At 43.1% G+C, this 12561-nt stretch overlaps 1 protein-coding gene across 2 annotated transcripts; it reads left to right on the top strand.

The window, feature by feature from the left end:
• Positions 1-743: 743 nt before the first annotated feature.
• On the top strand, positions 744-11306 carry LOC134866177 (uncharacterized). Of its 2 annotated transcripts, none has more exons than XM_063886178.1 (3): positions 744-2625; positions 3997-4641; positions 8223-11306. In XM_063886178.1, exons 1-2 carry the CDS (start codon positions 1609-1611, stop codon positions 4534-4536), a joined length of 1557 nt encoding a protein of 518 aa, XP_063742248.1. In that variant the 5' UTR covers positions 744-1608; the 3' UTR covers positions 4537-4641; positions 8223-11306. The 2 variants fall into 2 exon arrangements, with proteins under 2 accessions (XP_063742248.1, XP_063742247.1); XM_063886177.1 differs by having other exon boundaries at positions 8220-11306.
• The last annotated feature ends 1255 nt before the right edge of the window (positions 11307-12561 follow it).

Raw genomic sequence — 12561 nt, 5'->3', positions numbered from 1 at the left:
AAGGTAAAGTCACTCCAGCTGTGTTTTCTCTACAACAACAATCCCAGCAGCAGGGTCCGGACTGCTCATCCTCTTGCTGCGATTTATGTATCCCCTTCTTCCTCCTCTGTTGTTGTTCTCAGTAGTTTTCTTATTTTTACAACCTATTGTTATCAAAGCTCCAGTTATTATCTTTGAAAATAAATGCAGAGCTCTCCTCTATCACAGTGGATTAGGAGCCACAACACAGGCTTGTTGTGCTATTTTAGAAGAGAGAGAGAGAGAGAGAGAGAGAGAGAGAGAGAGAGAGAGAGAGAGAGAGAGAGAGAGAGAGAGAGAGAGAGCTCTATTATATCTTTAGTGGGTTAAAGAATAACAAATGTAACATGGTTTGAGCGCATGGTTTGAGCGCATGTTAACACCATAGTGTGGACTTTAGAGGAAGATGGATGAACACTTTTCGATACAGTGAAGCTTTAATGTCTGTGCTCGCCTCAGCAGAGTAAAGTTTTTCATAACAGCCTAGGTGAAAGCACTTTAAACGAGACAATGATGGAGTGGGAATGACAGGAGTGGCAAAGGACAAAGAGGGGAAGGAATTCGTATGGAGAGAGGTACAGAAAGAGAGACAGGTTAGTGTAAAAATGTTGCATAAAGAGAGAGAAAGAAAGAGAGCTGTCTACTCCCTCATCTGTTAGAAACCCCACCTCCCCGTGTGCTTCTCCCCTCCCCTCACCTCCTCCTTCAGTCTCTGGCCGAGGAATCCCAGGCAGCGTTTAATTGCAGAGTGCAAAAAGCTTTGGTTTGGCTAATGAGCTCAGCAGCACCGGAGCTGGGACTCTTTTAACGCAAATCTCTGACAGACAGAAACACACATAAGGAGTCCTTTTTCCTGGCGGCTGGAGTTTGGGTGGAGGAGAAAGAAGGAACTCCTAAATTCAGGTACAGGCGACTCTGTGAGAGAATATACCAGAGGCAGGATACGGAGTAAGAGGTGGAGTGAGAGAGAGGAGAGCGGGAGAGGGGAGGGGAGGAAACGGGAAATACACAGTCACAGAGAGAGAGAGCGAGAGAGAGGGAGAGACTAGAAGCCTGCAGCAGCAAATGAGACAGAACAACGAGGCGGGAGAGGTAGAGAGACAGAGAGGGAGGGAGGTGGAGAGGGGCCCCGTGTAGGAGAGAGGGCTACAGGGTGAGGAAGAAGGAGTAGAGAAAAAGTTAGAAGTAGTAACAGAAAGAAGGTCCAGCAAAAGAGTGGTGCAAAGATTAACAACTACAGGAGAGAAGAAGGAGGAGAAGGAGAAGAAGGAGAAGGAGAAGAAGAAGGAGAAGGAGAAGGAGAAGGAGAAGGAGAAGAAGAAGAAGAAGAAGAAGAAGAAGAAGGAGAAGAAGAGAAGAAGAAGAAGAAGAAGAAGAAGAGAAGGAGAGAAGAAGAAGAAGAGAAACAACAGACAGGAAGGAAGGGGAGGTCTTGGGTAGAGAGGAGGAAAAAAAAGGGCTGAAGAAAAGTTTTTCTTGTGGGAAGACGCAGATGAGGAAAACAGAGCGAGTGAATGAGAGAGCAGAGAGAGGAGGAAACCAATTGTTTTCTAAGGCGTTTTCCACTCAAGCCTCTGGACTTCTTTGGACATGTACACAGAAGGCGCACAAACAACGGGACACCACCGGTTTCACCAAAAGCACATCAACAATACAACACCCTGCTCCTGCCAGCACTGCGTCCACTATGATCAGCCAGCGTTCGGCCAACACGGTGGGCCAGCATACCAACCAGCACCAGAGAGACAGACGGACCACCCATCTCTGGACTGCATGAGAGACGTCCAGGCCCCTCGGGTTAAAGACGTAGGGGGCAGAGCTATCCTGGTGGACAGAGCAGAGAGAAGTGGTCATCGCAGCCCACAGAGGAGGCCTGTGTTTGGGGGGCCGGGCCCTTACAGCCAGTCACACGACTTCAGCCAAGTTTGCCCCTGGGAACTGAACCCTGCCCAGTGGAGCTACCCACCGGAGCCCGGGGTGAGACACTACCCGTCTGTCAGGGAACAGTGTGGCTGTGTGATGCGCTGCGACACCAGGGCACACCCCTTTAACGCTGGAATACCTCATCCTCTCCCACATCTTCAGGTCAAAGGTCCAGGTTACCGGCACAGGAGGACAGTCAGGTATGTCTGCGTCGACGAAGAGGAGGAAAGTTGTGGTTGTAAATCTGAGAACTATCATTCTGAGCCACAAAATCCCCATTTAGGTCATCTAAACAAGCCCAATGGCCACTGTGGACAGAGGGCTGTGTTCTCTGAGGGAGGGGAGGAAAGAGATAGCCATCAGGACCGGGGCAGACTGAAGGGTGGATCAGAGGAAGGCTGGTATGGACGCGGTGGCTCTCACAAAGGTTTCTTCCCCACAGAAGTCCCCCAAAAACAGTTGAACCAAAGCAGACAGAAGGGGCCCTGCGTCCCACCCTCTGGCGTCACCGTCCCCAGTCCTGAGCCCTCCAAACCGACGACTAACGACCACCAGCGCCAGGGTTCGGAGGTGGTGACGCAGAAGAGGAGGCAGGATTCAGTGAGGGATCAAATCAGACAAGTGGTGACAAATCTGGAGGATGTGTTGGGGGGTCTGAAGCAGGTTCACGTGGAGATGAAAGAGGTAGGAGGGTCTATTATTACGTATGTTTATTCTTTACATCAGACGTCAGGTGCAGATCTCGCAGCCTTTTATCAAGGCCCCTCTGGATATAGTGACATTTAAAACGATCAACACAAAGCTCAGATGTCGACAATCAGTCTGACACACGTCTTGTATTTGTGCATCTGTGTTCCTGAGAGCATGCTGACTGCATTGTTTGTGACTCTGTCATCATCTCTTACCGAAGTGATGATTGAGAACGATTTGCTCTGACCTTTAGCAGAACGCTGCAGGAATTGGCTGCGAGCGGGCCAACACATTAAAAAGCTTGGCTTGAGACCGTTACTAAATTGTGCCTTGCTCTTACAGTCTCCATTTTATATCCAGCTGTAACATAGCATTGATTCACAGCTAAATGGATCTGTGCAGCGACATTACGAGTTAAACAGCTTCATGAATGTGAATTAAGACAGTTGGCAACGAAAGGACTTAAAAATAACCCAGCATGGTTCCCAGTAGATGTGGATTAATGCTCCAACTGTAGCAGTCAGTGACAAACTTGTGGTGGAAGACGTACTGAGATCTTTTACTTTAGCATGTAGCAATACAACAATGCAAAATACTCCATTACTAGTAAAAGTCCTGCACTCAGGGTTAGGGTTAGAGTAAAGAGCACAGAAGGATTAGCACAGAAAAAAAGAGTAAAAAATTTAAGTACTAATTCTTGAGTATTTATATTCTAGCTGTTCATTGGTATTCATATCTTTTATAAACAGTAAAGCCCCTCCGAGACCAATGTAAGACTTGTGATTTTGAGCTACATAAATAAACTTTGATTGATTGTTAGGTTTGAACTATTTAAACAACTAGATAGTTTAGTCCAGAGTTGTCCAACCAGGGGGTCGTGCCCCTTCAAAGGGTCAGAAGATAAATCCAAGTAGTTGTGAGATGTTTGAGGGGAGGAGAGAGGACAAAAGTCCCTCTTTGTTCAATGTTGGCAATACTTTCTGTGAAATATTGGAAAGTTGTACTTCTTTTTTATGAAACTTCTCTCTTTAGAGGGGAAACTTCTCTTTGAGTCAAACTGAAAACAGCAACAATCGGATCTTTAAAAAGGGGCCTTCACTTAATACTTTTATATTTTGTGTCGGGTCACAGGCCCTAAAATGTTTGGTAACACTGCCTTAAATTTTAAGAATCCTTTATATTGTTAAAGATTATTACGTAGAATCGTTATCTGAAAAGTACATGATGACCATAGCTGTCAAAAGAGTTTGTATTGGAGTCTAGAAGTATTAAGTGGAAGGGAATAATGGAAATAACCCCCCAAATGTACAAGTGCTCTCCTTAAGTAAGTCTGGACACGTACTGACTCTCATTATTATCATTAAGGTGGTTGAGCAGATTGATCGTCTCACGGCGAGTATCGACCTCAGCGACGAGGCGCCCTGCATCTCTCAGGGGCCGTCCAGTAACTTCTCCTCTCATCATGGGGAGCTCAGACTGGCCCTGCTGCCCAATCACCAGCCTGCTCCGGTCCCGACGTCGCAACACCTGGAAGAAGATCGCATCATCTTAAGAACAAACTCTCCTTCTCCTGTTCACACGGCATCAGTCGTCAAAACCAGCCGCTTCACTCCACCCATCCACCATAAAGACATCATCAATGAGAGGCTGGGGTTAAACGGCCACCCGCCTCACCTGTATCCCCCCAGAGACTCCCACCATGTTGGGCAAACTCACTTAGAGCCACTTCCACACAGCCTGGACCCTAAAGTCATTATCGGTAACAGCACTTCTAATTCAAGGACTCAGAAGCCTCCCCTGTACCCCCAAAATGGGCGCTGTGGGAAGGGCCCTTACCCATATCCGAAGACTGTGAGACCCCCTGCGTACCCTGAGAGAGGCAGAGAGAGCACCAGCATGGTGTGAGGAAGGGGGGAGTGGTCTGCCCCGGTGCCAAAGGGGGCCTGAAACATGAGACCCTGCTGCAGCGAGTGGAGGTCAGAGTGGGACCAGGCAGGGGAACAACTCATGGTGAGTTCACACACATGAGGACTTTTCTCCCTCTCTATACACTGTTGATATTTCCATCTCAGCTGGTGACGTCGGCCTTGTTTACTGGCAGCGTAGTTTTCAAAGTCACTAAATGAATTGCAGTGTTCCTCCCGGGTTACAAAAAAGGGTTTATGTGCGTGTTTGATGTCTCTGAGTGTGTGTGTGTGTGATGTCTGTGTGTGGGCGGCGGCAGAGGGGGCGTAATGTGTCTGCTGTTGTTGATGTCACATGATTTCCCAGTCTTCACTACACTGAAAAATGTGTCAGTCTTGGCTAGGGAAATGAGAAATTAGCATTTGTTTTTTTAATGCAGTGAATCATTGAGTCCAAACCTGCCTGGAGGGTGATAATACTCCACGATTTAAGTCATATCTGATCTTAAAAAACTAAGTGGGTTTTATTTAAGTAGCTTAAATAATACGAAGATGTTGACATCCGTCTCACTTGCATCACATACAACTGAAAGCAAAAGGAGGATGAATTCTTAATACAGACTTTTTTTTTTGCAGTGTTGCTTAGTCATTACTTTGAGGGAACTGAAAGTTGGCAGGAGCTCAGACGTTTTTTGGCAAAGGAAGACCCCACAGCCGCTTGACTGAAATCATGTGACACAAACGAGAAGTCTTTATATTTACAGGAAGATCGTACCTCAGAACTGGCTTAGTTTACTGTCAGTGGTGAATGAGGAGGAGCTTTCTTCTCATGCCACAGAGCAGACTTAATAACAAGATGACATCTGTGAAAAAGTCCCTGCAGCAGATGTCGGGACTTAAGCAGCAGATAGCTACACTTCCTTCAAAAAGTCCACCTTTACAGAAGCTGCAGACCTGCGTGTTTCTGTACTTCCCTCTTGTGCAGAGTATGCGTAACTGCAATCTATTTTTCTGGCCTCTTTGAGTTGGGCAAGCACAATCTGGTTTTAATCATAAAACCTCCTGGCCACATGCCAAAAAAGAGTGAGGCAAAAACCCTTGGTATATTTGTGACGCGCATATAAACATCAGCAGCGCGGCACAGTACAGCAGCTCCTCACATTGTGCTGCAGGGAGCGACTTCAGGTCGAGGCTGGCAGCCAGAGTAACGGGGCGAAAAAGTGCATATATGCTTGAGTTTTCATTTATAGTCAGACAAGAGTTTAATTAGTTGAAAGTGTAATGTAGCTGTTCGACACTGCACTCTCTTTTCACTTCCAAGTCATTCAAAGCACATTTTAAAGGCCTGAATTATCGGAATTAATCACCCAGAGCAGATTTGGTGTAAAAATGGCTAACAACAGATTTTATACGACGCAACCAAGTGGCACACACTCCTTCAGCCTTATCAATACTTCTACTCTATAGTTTACCTTTACCAATGTTCCCTTTGACTATCCTCTGTTCTGAATAAGTAACAAAGCGTATTATATTTGCAAAAGTTAGGAAGATCTATTTTTCTGAAGGTAATAAATACATTTCCCCCGTTTTAAAGGATCAACGTTTGCTAATGTGATGTTCGTGGATTCACAGAGGAGAAATGAAACAACAAATCAGCTTAAAACAAGGCTGGGTTACGATACTGTTTAACCCCGAAGAGGATAAAAAAAAAGTGATGCAAATTTGGATAATTGTATTCAAACTAAGGCTGATACAAACCCGGTAATTGCCCCCCAGATCCCTGAGGCCTTACAAGCCCCAGCTGTGTCCGTTGAAATAATAATGGGTCCTGTGTCTTCAATTTTAAAGAGGACATATTCTACTTGTTTTAGGGTTGTATTCGTATTTTGTGCCTCTGTGTTACTTGTTTACATGTAATGCCCCTTTGCCCATCACGCACAATGTGTTTGAGCACTAACTTTGGGGTTTTAGACACCGGCAGACCATTTACATGCACAAAAACCAATATACCACACTACAGGAAAGGGAAACCACAAAAAGTGTAATAGAGCCTCTTTTAAAACGTCATGATTGCAGTTGATATTGTGCTTTCACGGGGCCACATTCCTCAATAGATTTGTGTTTAATAGGATTGCCACATACAAATTGGTGCACTGCAGTCCTGAGGCCAGGTACTTTTCCTGCGTAGGACTCCTGTTTTTTTCTGCAGCTCCGGGCTAGACGTAACCATAATGATGATTCTGTTTTCAGGTCTGTACTTGATGAAAAAGCAACAGGTTTCCCACAATAAATTGAATGAACTTTGAGTTGAATGCAGAAATGACAAAACATCCTGATTAAACACAATCTGAGCAAACAAGAGACAGATAGAAAAGAAAGATCTTGATGTTTCATTATTTTACACTTCCACTCTCGTATTTGTAACTTGTTTTTCCTGGGTGTCTTAACTTGTAAGCTCATAATGTGTGCTTTGTTTTCCCTTTATTTGATAGTATGCTTTGTGGTTCTGTTGCTGCAAAATTGATTGCCCCTTGATTGCATGAAGTGACAGTCAATAGGGGACCACAGCTCATTTTTGCCGCAGGACAGTCTGACCCAGCCCTGCCTCCTAAAAATAACATCCCATACAATAAAAAACAATAACGTTTTGAGGGAAACATATTTTGTCCAAAATTATGGTCCCAGTTTTTACACAGGCGGTTACGTTTTGGCAGCAAAACTACTTAGTTAAGTTTATTTAAAGAGTCTGGTTTGCGTTAAAATGTAGACGTATTTTTAAGGAACTTAAAGAGGCTCTGTTATACTCTTTTTCAGGTTCACATTTGCATTTAGAGCCTCTACCGTGACGTGTCTCCATGCTTTAATGTTCAAAAAGCTCTTTATTTTTCCCACACTGCCTGTGCTGCAGCACCTCTTTATTCACCCTCTGTCTGAAACCAGAGCCCAGTCTACTCTGATTGTATAACTGGACAGTTCTGTTGTGATTGGTCAACTGCTAAGAGATGTCCCGCCCCTTAGCCTATCACATACAATGTGTTGGAGTGCTAGCCAATAGAAGCGCGAGTGTCACATATGATGTCACTATGTTATGAAAGTAAACACATGAGTCTAATGGAGGATGTGTGAGAGAGACTAACTGTTAAATGCGGGTATATACATATATCCCACTTTTGTTTGACCCAAACATTTACACAACCTCCATTCTAAAGCCTTTATAAGAAAAGTAAAAGTGAAAAACAAATGTAATCTGGCAGAAATGAAAATTCACCTCAAAATCTAATGGACAATAATGTTGCTTGGATCCAAACATAATTAGTTTGGAATGATTATATCAAAAATACATTTTAATTTCAGAGACGAGGACTTGCTGTCCTCACTCTCAGCGTCTAAATCTAACGTTGGACTTCACAAAGACAAAAGCACATGAGCAACACACATGTGGCTCTTGATAAAGCAAACGTTGATACAATCTGTACAGAGATCCTCCATAAGTGAGGCAACATCACACACACACACACACACACACACACACACACACACACACACACACACACACACACACACACACACACACACACACACACACACACACACACACACACACACACACACACACACACACAGGTTCACTGAGTTGCAGAATCTAAATGTCTCTCTCTTTTTTGGTTGTTTTGATGTTTCCAGCAGGAGCTGATGCCGCTGAGAGGAGCTGTCAGCGGGCGGAAACAGAGCGCGGCCTGAAGGTGGGGATATTTCCAAAGGGAAAACTCCCCCCAAGAGTCGACCTGCGACTGTATGTCACGCAGGCACAGGAGCATGGAGGAGTGGCAGTCAAACCTCTGAGAATTTAAGCTGTGCTATTTCTGGAGAGGTAGAGGCAAATATTGAGCAGGGTAAACTGTGAAGATAAGGAATCATTTTATAGCAGTGTTTATTTATTTTATACTATTTTTTTAATGCAAAGGAATCTATTTTCAGGCAGCTTACACTAGTCTAGAAAGATACCTAAACAACGCTATATCAAGATGTATATCATCTAAGCTATCGGAGAGATATTTTACAAATAAAGACTTTAGGCTGTTTTTCCTCAAGGTTACATGGTTGTTACAGTATGTAATGAAACCATCAGCAAAGACACAGGGAAATCAAAGAGGTAGAGATTCACTTAAAATACAACAAACTCTTCTCTTTCACACAAATCAATCTGACTTCTCAATTATCTAGAGATGTTGGATTGACTGCTGATTGTCCCAGATTTCAATGTAAAATAAAGTTATTGACGGCAGCATTTCATCCCCATCGACTGTTAAATTATTAATGCATTCACTGAGTCTGACGTAGTAATCCCCAAATGTTTCTGGATGATGTGGAAATACTTCTTTGGCTGATCTGGAGATGGCGGTGTGTGATCTCTCATGGCCATATTCTGTCAGGGTGTCACGGGCCAGCCAGGCCACAGTCTGTGTTTCTGTTTGTTTAAATCTTGTCTGAGATTTTCACCACTCTGCTCTCACAAGCCACTGATGCTGCTATCAGAGCCCACCGCTTCCCTTCTGCTACTAAAATAATCCATCCACATCACAAAACATTCCGCACTTCCTGTCTGTTTTTATCACTGCTGGAGAGCAACAGTATTGGGTCTGATGAAGGATGGCAAACTGATAACTGTCCCGAGTCCCGACCACTTTGTCTCTCACTGTCTGCGTGGTGAATCACAGAGGAGTTTGCAAAAATGCGCTGAAGGTCGGACAGAAAGGTTAAGTGTAAGAGACCAATATCAACGGTCAAGAGCAAGATTTAAAATAATGTTTTGTTCTTGGCATCCTGAGCATCCTTATATATCAAGATTCAATAATGGTATACACCAGGGCATTTCATTATCGAATGATCCGCCCATTACTTTGTTTGAGTAATCTTTAAGAGTTTAATATGTCAGGAAATTGTGATACATTTCCAGAGCAAAACCCTAAATCAGTGTCATCTAGGTACGTTTGCTTTTTGATAACAGATTCAATCTCAATAATAAAACGTGCTAATTGGCATTTTAGCTGCAAATCAAATGCATCAGTTGCAGCTAGTTAAGATAACTGAATACATGAACAGCACCAGCTTTAAACACAATTGTACATAGATGTAAAACCAAGTAAGTACAACTTCCACGGCTGTCATTCAATGCTATAGGCCCGATACATTACATAGCCTTCAATTGGAAAAGAGAGGTCTGTAAATCAGGGGATATAGTTTAGGTAAATCAATCCAAGTCAGAAGACTCAAATAGCTCTTATTTAAAATCACAATGTCCTGAACGTTTTTTTAATTCCCTAAACGCAAAATCCAGAGATATCTGTAGTGATCTTTTTTTGGATTTATATGCCAGTAAGCAACTGTTATAGGAACGGAACTGGCCCTGCCTCCAACGCTGTATCCAGTTCTCTTTCTACACCCATGGCTAGGGCGAGCTCACTAAATATGCTCATGTTCAAATGAAGCTGCTGTTCCATGACGCAACTACAGACATGCATAAAACTATTCACTTTAAATGTTATTTAACTGTTTTTAAAAGGGTCTACATTCTCACATTTGAGAAACTGGAACAGTTTGCTTAATAAATGCCTTTTTTGATTGACTGGACTATTAAATCATGTGCAGCATTGTATCTCTTAAAATCTGTGTTTTAATGCACGATCAAATACTAAATATTTGTATAGCTTAGTCATGAACTGTGTCAAAAAATGTTCCATATTCCAGATACAACATCACTGCTTGCTATTCATAGGAGAGGCCTGTTTTGGCAGCGAGATAAAAAGTATTGTCTTAGAAAGACCTTTCCCCCAACTCTCCTATCTCTATTTCCAACTTTTAAAACAAATGTGTTGTTCAGAGCGCTTTGTGAATGCCAAGTTGGAATCGGAAAAACAATCATCAATCCTCAGAGCGATCACACACAGGTCTGCAGGCTTGGATCTCAGTAATGTCTGCTGCACCTAAAGCCTCTTGGACTTTTGAGAAAGGCCATGTCTCGGCCTGCTGTCCAAGTCTGAGCTTTTCTGCATACCCAGTCTATGAATCTTGTCAGACAGAAGGCACACCGTTTGAGCCCTTGGCCGTGCGGCCTTAGTAAATACAGGAATGACTCTGGAATTTCAGACAGAGATTCAGACCAAGAACAACACTCTCTCGTTTGTCTTATCTACCCAAAAATAATACCCAAGTAGGATGCTGGTAATACCACAAGTGTCAGATTCCTGTCTAGAAGAGTATTGTTCCTGGTGTGTTTGGATTCTGGATGGAAAAACACAACATGCTGAACAACTTCAGTCTGAGAGGCTACAACCTGATACTGACACACAGCTCAGCGCTAATAAACCCAACAAACCTCAGAAAACATTGGAACAGGCAGGAAGACAGAAAACAAGTCAAGGGAGTTCTAATAGATGGAAAGTTAAGTCACTGGAAAAACAAAGAGATCAGATTTAAGATAAGGTATGTCACACATTTGAAAGCTAATTGGCATCTCAGATACACATGTCAGCAAAGAAATCGGAAACATCAGAAGGGACTTTCAGTACAGAAAGTTTGTAGCTGGTTATGATGTTAACCAGGCAATGATATGTCCTTTATCTACGAAAAAAATGACCTTAAAATGTTTGTACATTTCACAACCAGGACTGTTGTGGCAGCCACTGCCAGTTACAAGCTAACAGGCTAACACGCTATTAAGCTAATAATCTAAGAACCAACAAGCAAATAAAAGATGCAAACTTACCCTTACGTGTCTGCTGGTCGATGATTTTGTTGCAAAGTGAACTCCTCCTCTTAGTCAAACATGTCTGAATCTTACATATTGTACTGCTCCTTCCACGAATCAACACAGCGAACACACCAGTGGTGGGCAGGATGCTAGGCTTGTAATATTAGCATATTTGTATATTTATATAGACAGATTTAAGAATATAATCACACCAAAGTATTTTTTATTTAAAACAGATAAGAGGTAACAGAATCGGCATAATATGGATGGATTAGCTACACTGAAGATCTGGGAGGAAATGAGGACAGTTTATATACTTCAAGGCTTATTAGGGAAATGAGAAGCAGCACGTGAGTAAAGGGAAGGTCATGTGATGGAAAAGGCGCGAAAAGGGCAGGTGGGTTCAGGTTCAGAGCAGACAACAGGATAAACAGTAGGTAGCTTGAGTTGTGACACTTACGTACTGCTTTAGGTCTCTTATATATCATCAAGGAAATCAAAGTGTTTTATAACAGGACAGAACTAGATACTTCAAGGTTTTGCTATTTAAAATGAAAAAGTGATTACTGTGGTGGATGAAAAAGATAGCTTTGTACACCAAAGTAGACAATCAAACAAGAAACTCTTATTGTATTAAAAAAAAAAAAGGTCTCAGTGTTATTTGCCAGGAAATAAGATACTCACTTTATTTTTGGGGGTCTCACTTTATAAAAGTTAATAGTTTTAAAGGGAACAAAACAGAACTGCTTTACAGACAAATGAACACAAGTGTTTGAAGTGAGTGCTGAAGAGTACAGTGGATCAACAATAAAAAGAAAAGCAGATTCTTTGAGCCAGCTCTCCAAATACCACCCAAGACACAATACCACCCAGCTTGAGAGAGACAAACACAATTTGTCATCACTTGAAGATGACTGCTCTGCGTTTTGTTTCAGCACGTTATGTATTTCTCACACATTTACAAGGCTGTGTCTGCCAGTTGTGTAAGTGACCCCTGGGGTGAAGAAGTAGCCCAGTAAGTCTGCCCTACACGCCCTCGCTGGTCCACGGCTGACCTCAGCGATGTTCTTAATCTCAGCGGGATGACAGAACTGCTGAGGAATTTCTCTGCTCTGTGCCTAAACCAACCTGTCAAAAGCTCTTCTTAGGCTGTGCACGTTCCTCTGTTACGTCCCCGCCGGCTCTCACGTGGCCCCGTTTTGTTGAAATATGACCTGCAAATACCAAACCCTGCCCTTAGTAACCTCTCCAAACACTGCCTACCTACGTGCAGAT

The sequence above is a fragment of the Eleginops maclovinus genome, chromosome 6 (genome assembly GCF_036324505.1).
Source record: "Eleginops maclovinus isolate JMC-PN-2008 ecotype Puerto Natales chromosome 6, JC_Emac_rtc_rv5, whole genome shotgun sequence".
NCBI classification, from domain to species: Eukaryota; Metazoa; Chordata; class Actinopteri; order Perciformes; family Eleginopidae; genus Eleginops; species Eleginops maclovinus.
This window is presented reverse-complemented; position numbering and strand designations above follow the sequence as displayed.